The sequence below is a fragment of the Geotrypetes seraphini genome, chromosome 3 (assembly GCF_902459505.1).
Source record: "Geotrypetes seraphini chromosome 3, aGeoSer1.1, whole genome shotgun sequence".
Lineage (NCBI taxonomy): Eukaryota > Metazoa > Chordata > Amphibia > Gymnophiona > Dermophiidae > Geotrypetes > Geotrypetes seraphini.
The window spans coordinates 124580491-124603772 of record NC_047086.1 but is presented as its reverse complement, the minus strand read 5'-3'; the positions used below and the strand labels follow the sequence as shown (position 1 = coordinate 124603772).

The 23282-nt window shown below is 46.7% G+C and overlaps 1 protein-coding gene across 1 annotated transcript in view; it reads left to right on the top strand.

Annotated features, from left to right (window-relative positions):
• The first annotated feature begins 1634 nt into the window (after positions 1-1634).
• Positions 1635-23282, top strand: part of C3H8orf74 (chromosome 3 C8orf74 homolog) — a 57847-nt gene continuing 36199 nt past the window's right edge. The window contains exons 1-2 of the mRNA XM_033939624.1: positions 1635-1713; positions 12569-12761. Coding sequence (XP_033795515.1) covers positions 1663-1713; positions 12569-12761 — 244 coding nt within the window. The 5' untranslated portion in view covers positions 1635-1662. The remainder of the gene's footprint in view (positions 1714-12568; positions 12762-23282) is intronic.

Here is a 23282-nt window from a genome sequence, read left to right as displayed (position 1 = left end):
CTACCAGCTGATCATCATCAAATCCAAGTGTGATATACAAGCGGATTTCAATACCCTCTTCATGTACATTAGGTAAAAAGATCACTTACAGGTCATGGACCTGGGGGGCTGCTGCAGGAGCGGACTGCTGAAAGGATTACCTGAAAGGATACTGAAAGGATACTTACCTGAAAGGATACTGTGAATCTGTTGACACCTGAAAAAGGGGAACAAAGCGAGGAATTTAAGAACAAAGAATCATAGTCTTTGTGAAGAGAATTGAAATTGAATGAGGGAGACTTATCTGATGTTATATTCTTTAAAAGTTGTTAGTGACAGAATTGAGTTCCAATAGTTGAATTACTGTGGGGATGAAGCAATAATTAAGTTTTAGGTGTGAGCATATGAAACTGTCTATAAGTTATAGAAGTTAATCAGGCCATTGACCTTTTGCCAACTTTAGGGGGTAACTGTAACATCCTATTACTTTTGTAATTTACCCTTAAGTATTAACAGCCTGTACCATCTAGATCAGGGGTCTCAAAGTCCCTCCTTGAGGGCCGCAATCCAGTTGGGGTTTCAAGATTTCCCCAATGAATATGCATGAGATCTATGTGCATGCACTGCTTTCAATGCATATTCATTGGGGAAATCCTGAAAACCCGACTGGATTGCGGCCCTCAAAGAGGGACTTTGAGATCCCTGATCTAGATGTAACAATTGGTACCCGTGTAAAGAGCTTCTACCTCTATAAATTTTACAGTTCTTTTCTTGTTGAATCCCTTGGTTGTGTGGAGTTATTTGGGGGACTTTACTAGGTACGGTGACACTTCCATCCATTTTTATACTTAGAGGTAATTACACAAAGAAATTAAATTCATCAAATTGCTGCAAAGTGTGTTTGTTTGGTTTTTTTAACTGGTACTTAATGCGCTTGAGATTTCATATAATTTACCTAAATCTTCATTTTAAAATCGCTTGCACCATTCCATAAAACTTTGAAGAGTATGTCACTAACAAAGCTGAAGTTGACTCCTACTTGCCAGACTGCCATGCTCAATACAAACTTTTAGGATTTAGCTGAAAATGAATGGGATTCGTGGTTTTCGTGTGTCTGCTATTCGTTTGATGCCCCCAAATCGAACACTGCATTTTCAGCTCCTGGCAACATATTAAGAGAATACAGAAAAACAAGCAAAGGTCCATCTATAAGCTCTTGAAGAAAAATCATAATCAAGAAGTTTTGTTGGAGTGGTGACAAGTTTGTATGTGTTTTCCCGAAGTTATACATTTACAAAATACAAAACATATCTGCCCATAAACCCAGAGGCTTTATAAATGTTAACACACTTTGCTTTTGTCTGTTTTACTTCCATCGGGGATTTTTTTTTTTAAGCCACATATCTTCCTACGTCTCTCTCTCCTCATAATAGGCATCAAGGTTTGATTATCCCTTTGACAAGTACGTAGTTGAACACCTTACACCGGCGCCATCTCTAACTGAAAACCTATCTTCCCGCCACTGACTGGAAGGCGGGTCGGAAGTGGGACCGGCAGCAGCTGTCAATCAGTCGCCTCGTCACCAATCAGTCGTCTCGTCACCAATCAGTCACGCCCCGTCACCAATCAGTCGTCTCGTCACCAATCAGTCACGCCCCTTAGCAACCGTTTCCCCTAGAGCTCATGGAGTCCTGGCTGCCTGTAGCAGTGGTGCAACAAGTTGTGAAGCTGCAGGTAATCGTCTGCTTCCAAACGAAACAACGAAAACTAACGAACTACTGTGGGTTCTTCTTTCTGGAAATGAATGAAGGCTTCGGCTTCTTCCTAATTTTTAATTTTGGCATGCAAGGATAAAAGAGTAGGGTGCCCTTTCCTCTCTCCCTCCACAGTTTAATACGCACGAATTCCTTATCTTCGGGTTTTGTTGTTTGTTTTCCCTTTCTTTCTAACTCAATAGAGGAAAGAAAGAGAGTCGGGAATGTCTGGGGGCAAAATAACTCTCCAAAATATAATGGAATGAGAGGAAACTTGGCATCAGGAGGGAAACTGGTAGAATGCCACGAGCTCCAAACGGGCTAAATCGTATTCGGGATTCCACCCACACCTCGAAAACTATGTTCTAATCTAAGTCTTTGCTATGGAAGGACTTCTGGAGCATAGAAATCACCATTAAATTGGCTTGTGGGGGGGGAAAAAAAAACTCCATACAGTTTGTAAAGGACCAAATCAAACCAGTTGTACCAGAGAAATGAGTCCTCCTGCCCCTCTCACACACTCATACCTACTTTTCCACCACCCCCCCCCCACCCTCAAACTGCCCTAGTGTTACCATATGTCTCGAGAAAAAGGAGGATGAATTGAGGCATCTGGGTTTTACTTCCTTCAGTAGAAGTAAAACCCAGATGCCTCATTCTATCTTCCTTAATTCCATTGCTTTCAATGGAAGTAAAACCTAGATGTCTCAATCCATCCTCCTTTTCCTGGAGTCATATGGTAATCCTACCTACCCTATAGCCCACAATTGCAAGACCACTCTGAAATCTGCCCCACCCCCAAAATTATTTCCCCACACAAACTGCCCTGTCCCACCAAACTATCTCCCTGCAAGTGTCCCACCATTCACAAATTGGCTTATTCCCAAAAACTACCCCCTTCAACTTCTCCACACTCAAATATCCCCAGAACCTATATTAATCTGCAAAAAGGCAAACTTTTTGCAATGGCATACCCTAGGGGCAAGGATCCCCAAAGTCCCTCCTTGAGGGCTGAATCCAGTCGAGTTTTCAGGATTTACCCAATGAATATGCATTGAAAGCAGTGCATGCACATAGATCTCATGCATATTCATTGAGGAAATCCTGAAAACACGACTGGATTTGGCCCTCAAGGAGGGACTTAGGGGACCCCTGCCCTAGGGCATGGGTAGGCAATTCCAGTCCTCGAGAGCCGGAGCCAGGTCAGGTTTTCAGGATATCCACAATTAATATGTATGAGATGGATTTGCATGCACTGCCTCCTTGAGATGCAAATCTATCTCATATTTATTGTGGATATCCTGAAAACCTGACCTGACTCCGGCTCTCGAGGACTGGAATTGCCTACCCCTGTCCTAGGGCAGTGGTTCCCAACCCCCATTCACGATGCTGTCCCTCAAATGTTCATGGAAATGACTGATAGAAAAATAGTAAGGCCCTCTTCTATGATTACTGTGGCAGCCCGTGGTAATCGTACCAAAGCCATTGGGAATTAATGGGCTTTAGTGCTGTTGTCACATGGCTTTGTAAAAAAGGGTGTAAGTTAGTTGCATGTGATTTTCTGAGGGCTGTCCTCGGCTTTGTTATTCATGTTGGGTGGGGGGGGGGGTATCTTTCCTGTTGCACTTTTAATGTAAGCTCTGGAAGATCTTCCTCTGCAGTAGCATAGTAAGGGTGAGGGGAGAGAGGTGATCCTTTCAGGGTGCCATCACCCCTCCTCCTCTCTGCTCCCCCTTCCCTTGCTGTGCGTATGCACCTTCCCTTTCTCCATACCTTTTTTAACTTCAGCACAAGCAGCCACCAACTTGCTGCCTATGTTGGCTTTGGTACTCTCTCTGATGTCACTTCTGGGACCCAAACCTAGGAAGTGATGTCAGAGAGAACACAGAAGCCGATGATGGCAGTAAGTTGGTGGCTGCTTGTGCCGAAGTTAAAAAGGTATGGGGAAGGGGCACGTGCAGGAGAGGGATGCCACAGCCCTGGGCACCATTCACCTTCACTATGCCACTGCTTCTCTGCTGCCTTTCTACTTTCAGTTGGCATACCTCAGGGATTTGTCCTGGATCCTCTTCTGTTCTCCATCTACACTTCTCTCAGTGCTCTAATTTCAGCCCACAGTTTCCAGTACCATGTTTATGCTGTTGACTCGCAAATCTACCTCTCCATGCCTGAAATTTCTACAGGAATCCAGGCTCAAGTCTCGGCCTGCCTACCTGACATTGCTACCTGGATGTCTCGCCACCATCTAAAATTAAACATGGCCAAGACTGAACTTATCTTTCCTCCTAAACCTGCCTCTCTCCTTCCCCCATTCTCTATAGAGGTGGATAACACCCTTATCCTCCCCGTCTTGATGGCTCGCAACCTCAGGGTCATCTCCGAGGCATCGCTCTCATTCTCTTCTCATGTCTTTCATGTCCAACAGATTGCCAAAACTTGTCATTTATTTCTCTATAATATTGCTAAAATCTATCCTTTCCTTTCTGAGCATGCTGTCAAAACCCTCATCCACACCCTTGTCACCTCTCGTCTGGATTACTGCAATGTGCTTCTCGCTGGACTACCACTAGGCCAAATCTCTCCACTTCAATCTGTTCAGAATGCTGCTGCATACCTCATTCTGCCAGGCTCGTTATAACCACATTATTTTTCAGGTCACCAAGTCCGTCTCTACATATGATGACGTTCAAATGTACTCTCTCTACTGCTCCTCGGTATCTCTCCTCTCTTGTTACAACCTGTACTCTCCTCTTGGAACTCCATTCATCAGACAAGTCCTTCCTCTCTGTATCCTTTTCCTCTAATGCCAACTCCCGTCTCCATCCCTTCTACCTTGCTGCGTCATGAACTTGGAACAACATGCTTGGCTCACTACGTCAGGCTCCGTCTCTGGTAGTATTCAAAGCCAGACTAAAAACCTAATTATTTGAAGCTGCTTTTAAACACTGACCCAACCAACATATCTGTTTGTCATTCCCTTAATAGTCCCCTAACACCTTTTAGCCCCCTCTGTGTGTCTGTCATAATTAGATTGTAAGCTCTTCTGAGCAGGGACTATCTCTTGCATGTACAATGTACAGCACTGCATATGCCTGGTAGCACTATAGAAATAATAAATTAATGTTATTGATTCCCTTGTCCTTTCTCAGGGGGAGCTACCTAAGTTTTGAAGGCGACCTTCAGGTGGGTGGATGTATGTATGCTAACTATTAGTGTGGCCTAAGAGCCAGATTCGCTAGAAGTGACCAGAGTGACCGGAGGAGCCAGACTGGCAAGAGACGTCTACCTACAGGATTGTTCTTGATATGTTTTACACATGAATAATTAGAACTAAAATTATTGTCTGGATTAAAATATCACTGATATTGAGCTGATGTTTGGCTTTCTATTGCAGAACCCAGCATGCCTCACAAGTTGTACTTTTATTGATGTTCTTTTAATAAAAATAAAAGTTAGGGAAAAAAAATGCACTACAGGCTTAAAATGTTTACTTGCAATACCTTAGGCCCATAAAATTACATAAAAACATCTTTCTGATTTGAGCGGGAAGATGCAAAGAAGAAAATTAAGACTGTGAAGATGGTAAGAGGATAGGTATGAAAATGCACTTCACTGTGGGACGGGGATGAATCTTTGTCCTCATATCACTCTCTAATCAGTAGACCATTTGAGATCAGCCCTCATTAAGAAAATTTGCAAAGTTGCAACGTGGTCTTCTGTCCATGCATTCACATCTTACTACTGCCTTCAGCAAGATTCCCAATAAAACAGTCAATTCGGTCAGACTATTCTATAAAATTTATTTGGAGTCTAGAATCCGACTGTACCTTCCTAGGCCCATGTTTATTCTGTTCTAGGCTGCACTCACAATAAGATTGTATGTAAGTTCTAGATTAATTGGTTCCTGAATGGCCTTGCCTTTTGCAAGTCCCTGTTTGTTGTCTTCAGTACGCCTGATATCTACGGATTGCCGTTAGATAAAGAGCATGTAGTAATATGTACCTAGCTAGATCCCAAGTAGTAAAACATTTGATGCTGCTTATTCTAGAAATAAGCAGTGGATTTCCCCAGCAGTGGCATAGTAAGGGTGAGCGGTGCCCCTCCTCCACCCCCTGCCACGCATGTGCCCACTTCCCTTTCCCCATACCTTTTTAACTTCTCCAGCATGAGCAGCATGCCCATATCGGTGTTGGCGCAGGTCCTGAAAGTGACATCAGAGAAAGCGCCGATGCCCACATGGGCAGCAACCTCACGCCGGAGAAGTAAAAAAGGTGCAGGGGAAGCGCATGCATGTGGCAAGGAGAGGAGCAGGGGACAGAGAGGAGAAGGGGGTTCCACACCCTTAACAAGACAGCGCCTGGGGTAAACTGCCCCCCCTTACTGCGCCACTGTTCCCCAGGCCTTCTCAATAATGACCTATGGACTTCTCTTTTAGGAAATTATCAAAACCTTTTTTAAACCCTGCTAAGCTAACTGATTTCACCACATTCTCCAGCAATGAATTGCAGAGTCTATATGTTATGTGAAGAAATATTTCTAAGGTCTGTTTAACATCTACTACTTAGTAGCTTCATCACGTCCCCTAGTCTAGTATAGCTCTAGTATTTCTGGAAAGAGTAAACAAGTGATTCACATCTATCCTTTCTTCTCCACTCAGTAGTTTATAGACCTCTATCATATCACCCCTGAGTCATCTCTTCTCCAAGCTAAAGAGCCCTAGCCGTTTTCGCCTTCTCTCATAGGGAAGTCATCCCATCCCTTTTATCATTTTTGTTGCCCCTCTTTGTACCTTTTCTAATTCCACTACATCTTTTTGAGATATGGTGGCCAGAATTGCACACAGTATTCAAGGTGCAGCCATACTATAGAGTGATTCAAGGACATTATAATATTTTCATCTTTGTTCTCTTAGGCTACCACAGCTGGCGTCATGATTGTTACTGTTTTCCGGGTCTCGCCACATCTGGGTTGCCTGGGCCACCGAGGAGCTATTAGAATCATGGTGGCATGATCATTCTTGAGCTTAACAAGAGTCTTGAGAATGAGAGGGAATGGAGGGAACGCATATAGGAACAGATTCATCCATTCCAGAAGGAAAGCATCTGCCTCGAGGCGATGAAGATAGTATATCCTGGTGCAGAACTGAGGCAGTTTGTGGTTGTGGGGAGATGCAAAGAGATCTATTTGAGGAGTTCCCTACTGAGAAAAAATGTGATGAGAGGCGAGGAATTGAGTGTCCATTCGTGAGGTTGCAGAAGACGACTCAATTTGTCCGCCTGACAGTTTTTCTCTCCTTGAATGTAGACTGCTTTGAGGAAGGTGTTGTGATGAATCGCCCAGTCCCATACCCTTTGAGCTTCCTGACAAAGAGGGAGAGATCCTGTCCTTCCCTGCTTGATGACGTAATACATGGCAACTTGATTGTCTGTCCGAATAAGGACTACCTGGTCGTGAAGAAGATGCTGAAAAACTTTGAGAGCATTGAAGATCGCTCTGAGTTCCAATAGATTGATGTGACACTGACGATCCATGCTGAACAGTGGCCCTGAGTACGGAGACCATCGAGATGAGCCCTCCAAGTATAGGTCGAGGAATGTGTCATGAGAACCTTCTAGTGAGGGGATGTCTGAAACAGTAAACCTCTGGAAAGATTGGAAGAGAGCATCCACCATTAGAGAGACTGTCTCAACGAAGGCGTGACTGTAATGTGTTGAGAGAGTGAGTCGAGATGCCAGGGTCCACTTAGGAATTCTGAGGTGAAGTCTGGCAAAAGGAGTCATGTGAACGGTCGACGCAATGTGACCGAGTAGTACCATCATGTGTCTCGCTGAGAGTGATGAAAGGGAAGACACTTTGCGACAAAGCTGAAGAAGAGCATCTAGACGCTGCTGAGGAAGGAATGCTCTGAGTTGGACAGTGCCCAGAACAGCTCCGATGAGAGGGCTGAAGATGGGATTTGGGAAAGCTGATTTCGAATCCCAAGCTTTGTAGGAACCACGTAGTCCATTGGGTTGCTACAATAACCCCCTGAGATGTTGAATCTTTGATGAGCCAGTCGTCCAGGTAGGGGAACAAGTGAAGACAATGGTTCCACAGAGCTGCTGCCACCACCACTAGGCACTTGGTGAACACTTGTGGAGATGATGCCAGGCCGAAGGATAGCACTCTGAACTGAAAATGCAGATTCCCCACCTGAAATCTGAGGTACTGATGGGAGGCTGGATGAATGGGGATGTGAGTGTAAGCCTCCTTAAGATCTAGAGAACATAACCAATCGTTCTGATCCAGAAGGGGATAAAGGGATGCCAGGGACAACATGCAAAATTTTTCTTTGACCCAAAATTTGTTGAGAGCCCTGAGATCCAGTATGGGCTGCAGATCGCCTGTCTTCTTTGGGACTAGAAAGTAACGGGAGTAAAACCCCCTGCTCTGCTGTTCCAAGGGAACTTCCTTGATTGCAAGGAGATGAAGCAGAGCTTGAGCTTCCTGAAGAAGAAGGGCAGTCTGGTGGAATCTGAGTGAAATGAAGAGAGTATCCTTCCCTGATTATTGACAGCACCCAGAGGTCGGATGTAATGGTGTCCCATCGATGGTAAAAATAATGGAGGCAACCTCTGATGGGAAGAGGAATGGACAGAGGCAGAACGGTGGAGGTTGTGCTCTGTTTGAGACAGTCAAAAAGGCTGAGAAGCCTTTGGTGCAGCAGAAGGATGAGAGAGAGCAGTCAAAAAGGCTGAGAAGCTTTTGGTGCAGCAGAACGATGAGTTTTCTGTTGCTTCTGCTGTTGTTACAGTTTTTTGGGGGGTGCTCGAGTGTAAGGAGCTGCCCTCGGAGTATAACACCTCTGATAGGATGGAAGAGGTCGAGAAGGCTTGGAAGGAGCTGGCTTAGGCTTTGGTCTGACGATGGAAGCAAAAGATTTCTCATGCTCAGCTAACTTCTTGGTGGCGGCTTATATCAGTTCATCAAAGAGGTCATTGCCTTCACAAGGAATATTGGCCAGACGATCCTGAATGTTTAGGATCCATATCAATGGTGCGAAGCCAGGCAAGGCGGCGCATCGCTACTGAGAAAGCAGTGACCCTCAAGGAAAGTTCAAAGGCATCATAAGATGACTGAAGGGGTAACCAGAGTTGTGCTAAAGTAGCAATGACTTGCTGGAACTCTAAAAGTCTGTGTTGACGAAGATCTTTAGAAAACCAGGGAGTATATCAATAAAATACTTGAAATAAGTAGTAAAGATAAAATTATAATTTAAAACCCTGGAGGCCCTCATCAAATTTTGAGCAGAATTATTAGATTCAATCCTCACGGTGATGATGTTATCTGACCTTTAGAAACAATAAACTTAGATAATTGCTGCGGCTCGTAAAAAACATATCTATTCTGCTGATATACTAATACACATTTGCAAGGGTAACGCAGGACAAAAGTCGCTCCTAACTGCAAAGCCTGCGGTCTTAAAAGCAAAAACTGTTTTCTCCTTTTCTGGGTAGCCCTAGATATATCTGGGTACATTCTCACTTTATAAGTCATAAAGGAAACCTCTCTATATCTGAAGAAAAGTTTTAGCAACCATTCCCTGTCCGAATCAATAACAAAAGAAACAAGTAATGTTGCGGTACCTGGACATCCATTTCCGACCTCTCCAGTAAATTAGTCAAGTCCAGACTATCAGCAGAAAAATTCTGCTGGTTAGGACTCTGAGATTTAGCCTTATTAGGCAGGTAATAAATTTTGGACATAGGCGGATATGATGTCTTGGGTACTTTCAAAATTTCTCTCAAATACCTTTTAAACATATCCAATGCAGAGATAGACACAACTTTGGGGAAATTTATAACCCTAAGATTCTGACTGTATTGTCTAGCATTTCATACTTGAAATGCAAATTTCCACTGTCTTTAATCCAGACTAGGGATTGTGCCTCCACAGATTTCAGCCTGGTATCACAGTCTAACGACTTGCTTTCCAAGCTTGAGATTTTGTTCTTTAATTCCAAGTGTTCAGATAGCACTGATGTACACCGGTTGGATAATCTTGACAATGTGGTCCTTTGTACTCATCCTAAATTCTTACCTAAAGTGGTTCCAGAATTTCATCTCAATCAATCCATTGTACTTCCAGTATTTTCTTCCAAGGCCTCATTCTCATCTTGGAGAATCAGCTCTTCATATCCTGGACTGTAAGTGTGCTTTGGCCTTCTATTTAGAACACACCAAATCACACAGATCTGCTCCTCAACTTTTTGTCTCCTTCAATCCAAACAAGTTTGGACATCCAATTTCTAAGCGAACCATCTCCAACTGGATGGCTGCTTGTATATCTTTCTGCTGTGCTCAGGCTGGACTGAATCTACAGAGTTGAATCACAGCCCACAACGTCAGATCCATGGCGGCTTCAGTGGCTTTCCTCAGATCCACTCCTATTGAGGAAATTTGCAAAGCTGCCACCTGGTCCTCGGTTCATACTTTCACCTCTCATTATTGTCTGGATGTTTTCTGCAGATGGGATGGCCATTTTGGCCAGGCAGTATTACAAAATTTATTCTTCTGAATTGCCAACATTCCCACCATCCCATTCTGGTTAGCTTGAAGGTTACCCACATGTGAGAATAGGCTGCCTGCTTGTCCTGGGATAAAGCACAGTTACTTACCATAACAGGTGTTATCCAGGGACAGCAGGCAGCTATTCTCACAACCCACCCACCTCCCTGTGTTGGCTTCTTTGCTAGCTATCTGAACTGAGGAGACATGCCCTGGGCTGGGCAGGAAGGCACTCGCGTATGCACGGTGCGGCAGACTCAAAACTTCTGAGTTTCTTCAAGCAAGCCTGCTTACGAGGCTGTCCGCATCCGGGCTCCGTGGATGATGTCACCCACATGTGAGAATAGCTGCCTGCTGTCCCTGGATAACACCTGTTACAGTAAGTAACTGTGCTTTCGGGTTCCTCTTTCCCGCATGCATCACTTTCCACTTGCTCACATTAAACATCATCTGCCATTTTGACGTTCAGTCTCCCAGTTTCACAAGGTCCTCTTGTAATTTTTTCACAATCCTCTTACACTTTAACAACTATGAACAACTTTGTGTCTTCAGCAAATTTAATTATTTCACTAGTTATTCACATCTCTAGATCACTGATAAATATGTTAAAAAGCAGCAGTCCCAGCAGACCCTGAGGAACCCTATTATTTACACTTTTCCATTGAGAATATTGACCATGGGGGAAGCCACTGCTTGCCCTGGATCAGTAGCATGGAATATTGCTACTCCTTGGATTTTGGCCAGGTACTAGTGATCTGGATTGGCTACCATGAGAATAGGCTACTGGGCTTGATGGACCATTGGTCTGATCCAGTAAGGCTATTCTTATGTTCACTCTCTGTTTTCTGTCTTTCAACCAGTTCTTAATCTATAATAGGACATTACCTCTATTCCCATGACTCTCTAATTTCCTCAGAAGTCTTTCATGAGGTACTTTGTCAAATGCCTTTTGAAAATCCAAATACATAATATCATCTGGCTCAACTTTATCCATGTGTTCACTCATCCCTTCAAAGATTGCAGTAGGTTTCTGTGGTCAGCTTTCATCATTAAAGAAAAGCCAGTGTTTCCCAAGTTGATCCTGGAGTACCCCCTTGACAGTCAGGTTTTCAGGATATCCACAATGAATATGCATGAGATTCATTTGCATACACTGCCTCCATTGTATGAAATTTCTTTCATGCATATTCATTGTGGATATCTAGAAAATCTAACTGGCAAGGGGGTACTCCAGGACTGACGGGAAACACTGCTCTAATTCCTTTGTGATTTAACATACTTGCAGCCTCTGTGTAGTATCATTAAAAGTTATAGGTATGCTATGAACTGTATGGCAAAACAAAGAAGCAGATCAAACAAGATCCAAATTAAAGTTCTTTATTAAAAATACTCAACAGAAACACAGAAATGTGCCTGACGTGGCCGCGTTTCACCTATATGGATATGTCAAGTGCAAACCAGCTGGTGAAATGCACACAAAACACCAAACCTATAAGTATTAGTAATCCCAGGCATATTTGTACTTACAGTTTTAGTATTTTTAGCAAGCATTTCAGCAGCTGGTTTGCCCCTGGTTGTAGCCAGTCTTACTTGCAAGGCAGCTCAGCCTCTGATGCACAAAAAGGTTCTCAGGGGCTTTTACCAATCATGGCAGCAGCCACCGAGAACCCTATGCAAATGCATTACAAGGAACTCATTAGTATTCAAATTTTCCAGCAGGTCTGGAGCTGCCAGTAGCTGTTTGTGCCTGTTTTGTGTGAGTGTTTTTATTTATTTAGATTTATTAACTGCTTTTCCATGAAGAGATTCATCCAAAGTGGTTTACTATACACTGAATAATGAGCAGGTACTCTTAAGTCCGTGCCTATGGTCAGAACACAGCTGTTAGGCGTGGGTCACATACACATATAAAACATGTACAACAGCTGCGTTAATATTGTGTCCAAACAAAAATAGACTTGCCCATAAGCTACAGTGATCAGGAACTGCACTGTGCCTGTGCAGAAGAGCTGTTCCTACTGGTAAGCTCTTGTGCGCAGGTGCCAGGCACAATTCTTCCCCCCCCCCCTTTCACCAGGTTACTCAGCACCAATAGTATTCATATGATTTGCATGCTACATATTTATGTTGAACATAGCCTGGCACATTGAAATTGCTTCCAACCAGGTGTTTTTTCTGGGTTGCTGGAGCTTTGTGCATCTTGTCCTAACTAAGATAACTATTATCTCTAATTTTAAATGATCAGAAGTTGCTGCTCAAAATATTTTACTTTATTTCATTTCTTTGCAGAAAGAAGCAGGACGACAGTTTCTAAGGACATCATTAAAGTGGGATGAATTTGATGAAGAAGGAGATTTGAAGAAAAGCATTCTTCTTGATCTGCTCTTTGACAGCCTCACCTTTGCAGCAGGAAAAGGATTCCCATGGTCTGGAGTGACCCTGGTAGGAAAGTTGTCAGAAGACCTTATGAATCAATGCAAAGGTATTTATCACAGCAAGTAGTCAGCCATTCTAATTTCATTTTTAAGGCGTCGGTATTCAAAGTGATTTAACTAGGCTCCTACCTGGTTAAATCAATTGTGCAGGGTTATCTGCTGATATTCAGCAGCACTTAACCAGTTACTGCTGCTGAATATAAGTACTAATTGCTAAAGCTATGTCTGGCGATTTAGTGGCCATTCTGGGGGCATAGTCAGCAACTAATTTCTGCTGTTTTGTGGTCAGGTTTCTTTGAGGACAAGCAGGCCATATTATACTCGCATGTGGGTGACATCATTCATGGAGCCCTGATGCAGACACTGATAGTGTAATATAGCACTACTTATGCGTGGATGCCTTTCCACCTGATTCATGAGCATGAAACCAGCAGTCTTCTCTCATCCACAGTGAGAGGAAAATGTATCGCTAGCGTCTCCTGTCAGCCTCATTGTTTAAAGCAGGGGTGTCCAACCTGCAGCCCCATGAAGTATTTTGTGTGGCCCCGGTCGAGGGCGATGCAGTGTTTTCCTCTGCTGCCCCACGGGTGTTTACCGTCTTGCCGGCTCCCTCCTCTGTCTTGCTGTAGCGTTTATGCGGCCCCAGAAAAAAAAATTTCAGCCAAAAGGTTGGACACCCCTGGTTTAAAGTCACTTTTTTCAGCATGTTGCTGCCTTCCTTCGTGGGATTTTTTTTCTTTTAAACTGCCTTTAAGTGATGTTTTTTACCTGTCTTTCCTATTTTTATTTTTTTACTTTTGGCCAGTTTATAAGTATTTTTTATTAGCATTGGCCAGGAACTTTCCCCTTATTTTTTCATCAGTGACTGTCCCTTTTTTTTCACAGAGCCATGGCTGTTTTTCCTTCCATGTCATTGAAGGTACCCAGTGGCTTTAAATGCTTTGCACAGTGCAGTCAGACCATCTTTTGTTCTGACACTCATTCCTGGTGTATCCAGTGTTTGGGACCAGATCATAACCATCTAAACTGTCTTCTTTGTTTTCATATGCAATTATGCAGAGAAGACCATAGAGGTCCAGAGAGATTCAAAAACAGAAAATATTTGGAGCCAGTTCCAAATTATCAATGTTGGAATAGGTATCAGCATCAAGAACATCAGTCCAAATGGTTATGAGACCTGTATCCAACACTGGGAGTCATTGAGTATCGAATGGGTCTCCATCTGCCTTGGCATCAACTACTGAGCAGGGTCATCAGGACTGATCAGCATCAGACTCGACACCAAGGAGATGTGGGGATTCAATGTCATTCTCATTAGTGCGAACATAAGAATTACCATACTAGGACAGACCAAAGCTCCATCAAGCCTAGCATCCTGTTTCCAACAGTGGCCAACTCAGGTCCCAAGTACCTAGCTAAATTCCAAGTAGTAAAATAGATTATCCCAGGACAAGCAGGCAGCATATTCTTAACACATGGGTGACGTCACCGACGGAGCCCTCGGTACGGACCTTTTAACTAGAAGTTTCTAGTTGGCCGCACCGCGCGTGCGCGAGTGCCTTCCCGCCCGACGGAGGAGTGCGTGGTCCCCAGTTTCTTCGTTTCCGCGGAGCGAAGAAGACGCGTGTATTTTTTCAACGGCCGTTGAAATCACTTTTTGCCTTCCCGCTCGCGCTTTTGTTATATTTTTTTTCTTCCTCTACCTCCGGGTTTCCTTTTTCTTTCAATTACAAAAAAAAAAAAAAAAAAACTTTGATTTTTATTGTTTCTTTCGTTTTTGCCCCGGCGGGGCCTGTTGCCATTATACAGGCCTCGGACTTCGATTTTGCGGAGGCTATCTTCCCCTTCATGCCCCCGCAGGTCGGTTTTAAGAAGTGCCAGCGGTGTGCACGCCCGATCTCCGTTTCTGACCCACACAATTGGTGTTTGCAGTGCCTGGGTCCGGAGCATCGGGCAGATTCCTGCACCCGCTGTGCCACTTTACAAAAACGTACTCTTAAAAACCGAAGAATCCAGCAAACCCTGCTCTTCGGCTCCGAGTCGGCGATGGATTCATCACCCTCAGCGGCGGTACCGCAGAAATCGGCACCGTCCAGCTCGACACCGACCGATCCCGCATCGGCGCCACTGGCGCCAGGTAAGCCGGCTAAGAAGCCTTCCTCTTCCCTCGAGCGCCCTCCAGCTACGGTGACGACACCGTCCATACCGGCATCGCACCGGTCCCGTAAACGCTCCGCCCCGATAACGGTGAGTGCCTCGTCATCGGCCTCCTCATCGCCGGGGCGTGGAGCGGCATCCAAGGAACCGAAGAAAAAGAAAGCGGTTCCGATGCCACCCCTGGATGACCGTATCTCGGCCATCCTACAAACTCAGCTTCAGGAGCAGTTGAAGAAACAGCTTGAACAACTGCTACCCTCTATCCTGGCACCGCTCCTTCCGGTACCAGACCGGCCCGAGCCCCGCACCGAGCCCCCGGTGTCCACTCCTTCGGTACCGGTAAACACCTCGATGCCGATCCTTTCGGCACAACAACTTCCTGATGATCCTGTGGTTCATTCTCGAACCACAGTGGATCCTGCTCGGCACCAGGCGGTACGGCACTCTTCTCGGGACCGAGAACGACGCCGATCGTCCTCCCCTGGTGCCGTTTCGGTGCGCTCTGGTAAATCTTTGTCCAAAACTCACCACACCGCACCCTCCACCCCGGTGTCCCGACACGCACCAGAGGTCAGGGATCCGGATTTATGGGAGGAGACTCCTCTCGGTACCGAGGAGGATCCCTCCTCATCTGATGAGGAACCATCGGCGCCTGATGCCTCCTCTAAACCTGAGCAGTCCTCTTTTTCTAAATTTCTGAGGGAAATGTCTGCTGCTCTGTCACTTCCCCTTGAATCTGACTCCAAAAAGTCCCAAGCCTTTTTAGAAGCCTTAGACTTTGAGCAACCTCCTAAAGAGTTCCTCAAACTTCCCGTACATGACATCTTACGGGAGACATTCTACAAAAATTTGGAAAATCCCCTCACGGTACCGGGAGCTCCCCGTAAACTGGACAACCTTTACCGTGTCATCCCTATTCCAGGATTCGACAAATCTCAATTGCCCCATGAGTCCCTTCTGGTGGAATCCACCTTAAAAAAGACTCAGGGCTCCAGTGTCTATGCCTCTACCCCTCCTGGCAGAGAAGGTAAGACCATGGACAAGTTTGGCAAGAGGCTTTACCAAAATGCCATGCTTGCCAACAGGGCAAACAACTATTCCTTCCATTTTTCCTTTTATCTCAAACACTTGGTCCAACAGCTGTCTGCCCTCCAGAAGTACCTTCCTGAGCGCAAGGTCCCGCTATTCCAGCAGCACATATCTGGCCTTCTCCAAATGCGCAAGTATATGGTCCGCTCGATCTACGACTCCTTCGAGCTCACCTCTCGGGCCTCTGCCATGGCTGTAGCCATGCGTCGCTTGGCCTGGCTCAGAGTCTCCGACCTGGACATCAACCACCAGGACCGCCTGGCCAACGCCCCCTGTCTCGGGGATGAGCTTTTTGGAGAGTCACTGGATTCCACCACCCAGAAACTCTCCGCCCATGAGACTAGGTGGGACACCCTAATCAAGCCGAAAAAGAAGGCTCCGCCTGCTCGACCCTATCGGCCTCAATCATCCTACCAGCGGAGGTTCTCAGCCAGGCCACTCAATCCGCCTCCCCAACAATCTCGGCGACCCCGTCAACAGCAGCACCATGCCCAGGCTCGGTCTCAGGCCACCCAACCCTCCAAGCCTCCTCAGCCTGCTAAACAATCTCAGCCCTTTTGACTCTTCTCTCCAGGGCATAGCCAGTCATCCACCCTCGCTGCCTCTTCCACAGCCTATCGGGGGTCGTCTCACCATTTTCTCAAGCCGTTGGGAAGTCATCACGTCGGACCAGTGGGTCCTCAACATCATCCGCCACGGCTACTCTCTCAACTTCCAGACTCTGCCTCCGGACAACCTTCCCGTAGAGTCTGCTTCAAACTCATCTCAAACCCCCCTCCTCCTGAGGGAGGTTCAATCCCTCCTCCTTCTCAATGCCATCGAAGAAGTACCTCCAGATCAAAGGGGGCAGGGATTCTACTCCCGCTACTTCCTGGTACCCAAAAAGACGGGAGACCTCCGTCCCATTCTCGATCTCAGGGACCTCAACAAGTGTCTGGTCAAGGAGAAGTTCAGAATGCTCTCCCTTGCCACGCTCTATCCTCTTCTTTCTCAACACGACTGGCTATGTTCCCTGGACCTCAAAGAGGCCTACACTCACATCTCCATCAATCAACATTCTCGCCGCTACCTGCGATTCCAGGTACTGCACCACCACTATCAGTACAAGGTGCTACCGTTCGGCCTCGCCTCCTCACCCAGGGTCTTCACCAAGTGCCTTATAGTGGTAGCGGCCTTCCTCAGGTCTCACAACCTCCAGGTGTTCCCCTATTTGGACGATTGGTTGGTGAAAGCACCTACGTCTCCACTTGTGCTACAGGCTACTCATCACACCATCTCTCTCCTCCACCTCCTGGGGTTCGAGATCAACTACCCCAAGTCGCATCTGCTTCCCACCCAGCGACTTCAATTCATTGGAGCAGTTCTGGACACCACGCTAATGAGGGCTTTTCTCCCCTCCGATCGCAAGCAGACCCTGCTCCATCTCTGCCGTCAGGTACTCATGCATCCCTCCATTCCTGCTCGACAGATGATGGTCCTCCTGGGTCACATGGCCTCGACAGTGCATGTCCTTCCTCTGGCTCGTCTCCACCTTCGTACACCTCAGTGGACGCTCGCCAACCAGTGGTCACAGACTACGGATCTTCTTTCTCATCCCATCTCTGTGACATCATCTCTTCAGCAATCTCTCCAATGGTGGTTGAACTCCTCAAATCTTTCCAGGGGTCTACTTTTCCATCTGCCCCCCCACTCTATGATCATCACCACAGATGCGTCCCCCTACGCGTGGGGAGCTCACCTGGGAGATCTACGCACCCAGGGACTTTGGACCCCACAGGAGCGTCGTCATCACATCAATTTCCTGGAACTCAGAGCCATATTCTACGCCCTCAAGGCTTTCCAGCATCTTCTCTGTCCTCAAGTCCTCCTCCTGTGCACAGACAATCAAGTCGCCATGTACTACATAAACAAGCAGGGCGGCACCGGATCTCGCCCCCTTTGTCTGGAGGCTCTGCGCATCTGGACCTGGGCCACGGACCGCAATCTCTTTCTCAGGGCGGTCTATATCCAGGGCGAACAGAACTCTCTGGCCGACAATCTCAGCCGCATCCTTCAACCTCACGAGTGGACGTTGGACCCTCCGACTCTACTCTCCATCTTTGCTCGATGGGGCACTCCGCAGGTGGACCTCTTGCAGCACCTCACAACCATCAGCTGCCCCAATTCTGTTCCAGACTCTTCTCTCCTCACCGTCTGGCCCCGGATGCATTCCTGCTCGACTGGAGGGATCGGTTCCTCTATGCCTTCCCTCCACTTCCTTTGATGTTGCGGACCTTGTCCAAACTCCGCAAGGACAATGCCACCATGATCCTCATCGCCCCTCGGTGGCCTCGTCAACACTGGTTCTCCCTTCTGCTTCAACTCAGCTCCAGGGAGCCCATTCCTCTTCCTGTGTTTCCTACTCTACTTACACAGCAGAATCAGTCTCTACTACATCCCAACCTGTCTTCCCTCCACCTGACAGCTTGGTTTCTCTCGGGCTGACCTCTCCGGAGAATCTATCTCAACCGGTCCGCCTCATTTTGGACGCCTCCAGGAAACCGGCCACTCTTCAATGTTACCATCAGAAGTGGACCAGATTCTCCTCGTGGTGTCTCCGGCATCATCAAGAACCCACCTCTTTGGCGGTGGAAACTGTCTTGGACTATTTGCTCTCGCTGTCCAACGCTGGCCTCAAAACCACTTCCATCAGAGTCCACCTCAGTGCCATCACTGCGTTTCACGAGCCTATTCTCGGGAAACCCCTCACGGCTCATCCTCTGGTTTCAAGATTTATGAGAGGGCTCTTCAACATCAAACCGCCTCTCAAGCCTCCTCCCGTCGTCTGGGACCTGAATGTGGTTCTCTCTGCCCTTATGAAACCTCCGTTTGAGCCTCTTGCCACAACTTCATTCAGGCTTCTTACCTGGAAGGTGCTTTTCCTAATTGCCATCACCTCTGCCAGGAGGGTTAGCGAACTGCATGCACTGGTTGCCGACCCACCGTTCACTGTTTTTCACCATGACAAGGTTGTTCTGCGTACCCACCCTAAATTCCTTCCCAAGGTGGTCTCAGCTTTTCACCTCAACCAGTCCATTGTGCTTCCCGTCTTCTTCCCTAAGCCTCACTCGCATCCTGGAGAACAGGCGTTGCACACGCTGGATTGTAAGCGTGCCCTTGCTTACTACCTTGATCGTACCAGAGCTCACCGAACATCCCCTCAGCTCTTTTTGTCTTTCGATCCCAACCGTTTGGGCCGTCCTGTCTCCAAACGGACACTTTCAAATTGGCTTGCTGCCTGTATTGCCTTCTGTTATGCTCGGGCCGGTCTCTCACTGGAAGGATCTGTCACGGCCCACAGAGTCCGAGCTATGGCTGCTTCTGTGGCTTTCCTCCGTTCCACGCCCATCGAGGAAATCTGCAAGGCGGCCACTTGGTCCTCAGTTCACACGTTCACTACTCACTACTGTCTGGATGCATTCTCCAGACGGGATGGACACTTCGGCCAATCTGTGTTACAAAATTTATTTTCCTAATGGCCAACCATCCCTCCTCCCTCTTTGTTAGCTTGGAGGTCACCCATGTGTTAAGAATATGCTGCCTGCTTGTCCTGGGATAAAGCACAGTTACTTACCGTAACAGGTGTTATCCAGGGACAGCAGGCAGATATTCTTAAGTCCCACCCACCTCCCCGGGTTGGCTTCTTAGCTGGCTTATCCTAACTGGGGACCACGCACTCCTCCGTCGGGCGGGAAGGCACTCGCGCACGCGCGGTGCGGCCAACTAGAAACTTCTAGTTAAAAGGTCCGTACCGAGGGCTCCGTCGGTGACGTCACCCATGTGTTAAGAATATCTGCCTGCTGTCCCTGGATAACACCTGTTACGGTAAGTAACTGTGCTTTTTATGCTGTTTATCCTAGGAATAAGCAGTGGATTTCCCCTAGCCATCTCAATAATGGCCTATGGACTTCTCTTTTAGGAAATTATTCAAACCTTTTTAAACCCTGCTAACCTAACTGATTTCATCATATTCTCCGGCAATGAATTCCAGAGCTTAATTACACATTGTGTGAAGAAATATTTTCTCTGGTTTGTTTTAAATCTACTACTTAGTAGCTTCATCGCATAACCATTAGTCCCAATACTTTTGGAAGAGTAAACAAGCGATTCACATCTACCCTTTCCTAGGGTTATCAGATTTACTGAATCAGTCGGCCGGCATGCAATAGGAAACGGATCGTGCGCGGTTTGGAGGTTTAGTGAATTCTGCCCTTTGTTGCTGATATATACAGTATATTAGGCAAACAGATGTCACACCTTAAAAAGTGTGTATGGACCTTCTTTAAGATCTAAGTCAATAGGTATTAGGTATGAAATGGTAGCTGGCAGCTGAAGATGAAATTTAATGTCACACCTTGGGATGGAAGCTAGATTCTAATCCTTTATAAAAGCTGATATCTTACATAAATAGACAGTGTTAAACTTGTTCTGCTGGTCTCATTAACAGAAACATCAGCCTGGAGTACGATGGAAAATAACTTGCCCCATGCTCCAGTAATTACCACACCTGAAAAAAGTAGAGAGCTGTAAATCATCCTGTTTTACCAGTGATTTTATTTTTCTCTTATTTCTGAAGTCAAGCTAGCTAGTTGAAACTCTGGATGAATTTTTACAAGAAAAACTACTATGATGGAAATCACTTACTGAGTACTTCCACCAAGGAACAACAAACATGGTTTGAGTAGACCTCACAAAATGCTCCTGCTACTTGATAGAATGTTCAGTGACTAAGGATTTTAAAGTCTGCTTAGAAGCGAGTTACCATTTTTAAATCGCCAGCATTCAGTTAAGCAGAGTCTCACCTGAATGAATGGGGCCTTTTATCCAGCTCTTCTCTGGATTCGCGGTTTCCCTACTCGCGAATATGGTTATTCGTGATTTTTTATTTTCTTCTTTATGCAGGCTGCCTGAACCTCCCCGGACCTTACCTGGTGGTCTAGTGGTGACATGGGGCAGGAGCGATCTTCCTATGCTCTTGCCCAGTGCAGAGCCATCATCAAAATGGCTGCTGTGAGTTCCCGAGACTACAACGGGAACTCACGGAAGCCATTTTGATGACGGCTCTGCACGAGGCAGGAGCAAAGGAAGATTGCTCCTGACCAGCGTCGCCACTAGACCACCAGGTAAGGTCAGGGATGCAGGAGGGAGGTGGTGGTGGGTCAGAGCCGGCCCAAAAAATTATTTGCGACTTTCCCTATTCGCGGGTAGGCTCTACACTTAACCCCCGCAAATACAGAGGGAGAAGTGTACTAAGGTTTTTTTCTCATTCTCATCTATGAGAAAAGAAAAAAACAGTAAATCAGGGCACCATCATTGTCATTATTTGCTCCATTTCTAGATGCTCCATTTCAAAGATCTGTCTCTGGCAAAATTGAAAGAAACAGCACAGCAGAGCTAGTAATTTATAACATGACAATAGCAGGAAGTAAGAAAGAGAGCACTTTCACGCCCACTGTTCCTCCTTCCAAGCTGTTTACTTCTCTTCTCCTGTAGTAAAAGACTATATTTAAAGACACCAGTGTACCTGTAGTTTACATGCTTCAGAGCAGAATATGTGCAAGCCAATGTTTTATTACAGAACCCAGTAGTGCTGCCCGATTCAGGGAAAAAAAAAAATTGATTCGATTCGATTCAGCCTATTGAATTGGTTTTTCGATTCAACTTTCCTGCCCAATTGGGTGGTTTTTTCAAACATCCTAGTGGGTTTATTATATAGCCTCTTCACCCCCTTTGTCTTCTCCTAACCACACTGGCGCTGTGGTGTAAACAAAATAAACAAACAAAAAAGACTTTTCCTCTCTCTGTTAAATCCTAGCTCACGTTTGCGGTCTAACACCAGCTCTGGCAGGATACACCTTTCAAATCTGACATATTATAATCACAAAACAGAAAATGAAATTAGTTTTTCTACCTTTTGTTGTCTGGTCATTATTCAAATCTTGTTGGTCCCAGGCTCTGGTTGTCTTCTGATAACCTGCTTGCCAGGGTCTCGTTCTTTCTTCTTTCTACGTACTAACCATCCATCTGCCATCTCTGTCCTCCCCTTCCGTTTCCCTTCCCTCCCCAGGAGGTCTGGTATCTTTCCTTTTTTCGTCTCCCTCCCCAGATCCAACTTTTCTTAACTACCCTTTCATCCAGCATCTCTCCCTCCTTCCCCACCACCCCAGGGTCCACCATCTCTCCCTTTCTTTTCCCAACTACCCTCCTATCCAGTATCTATATCCCCCCCTCCGTACTAATCCTTCTGTCCAACTTCTCTCCCTTTCTGTTCCTTCTCTCCCTAAATCCCATTGTCCATCATCTCTCTCCCTCTCCTCTATTTTTAGACCCATTATTTCTTCCCCCCCCAAGTCCGGCATATGCACGTCTCTTTGAAACCCCCCTTCCCTCCCTCCCTCCGTGTACTTCTACACCAGGGCCTCCCTCCCCTGAAGGTCTGCCCCCCCTGAAGGCTTACATCTCCCCCTGAAGGCCTGTCCCCCCTTGAAGGCCTGCATCCCCCTGAAGGCCTGCCTGCCTGTCTCCCCAAAGGCCTGTCCCCCCAACTTGAAAGTCTGTCCCCCCTTGAAGCCCTGCCTGCCTGTCCCCCTTGAAGGCCTGTCCCCATTGAAGGCATGAACCCCCCCGAAGGTCTATCCCCCCCTTGAAGGCCTGTCTCCCTTTGAAGGCCTGTCTCCCCCCTTAAAGGCCTGCATCTCACCCCTGAAGGCCTGCCTGCCTGTCCCACCTGAAGGCCTGCTCCACCCCCCACCCCAAAGGACTGCTCACCCCCCCCCCCCCAGGAAGGCCTGCGTGTTCCCTTGACCTCCCACTGGTGTCCAGTTTTCCCCCCCCCCTGGCCTCCCTGAACCGTTTACCTTATAGAAGCAGCCTGCAGACAAGATCACGATGTTAGAAATCTTTGCAAACTGCTTCGGAGTTGTGTCCTCTGCTGCGGTCCCACCCCTTCTCTGATGTCAGAGGCAGGATCGCGGCAGAAGAATCAGCTCAGAAGCAGTTTGCAAAGATTGCTAACATCGCGATCTTGTCTGCAGGCTGCTTCTATAAGGTAAACGGTGCAGGGAGGCCAAGGGGGAGAAGCCGGATGCCAGCATTAACCGGCTGACCCTCCCCCCTTGCCCTCTAAAGCAGGTGCGGCAGCGGCTGGCCAGCAAGAGCAGTGTTGCCGCTCCTGCTTTAAGGGGCAAGGGGGGAGGGTCAGCCAAATCGGAAAGCCGATTTTTTTTTTAATCGATTCACCCAAAAGTGAATTGGTGAACCGATTCGAATCGTGAATCGGGCAG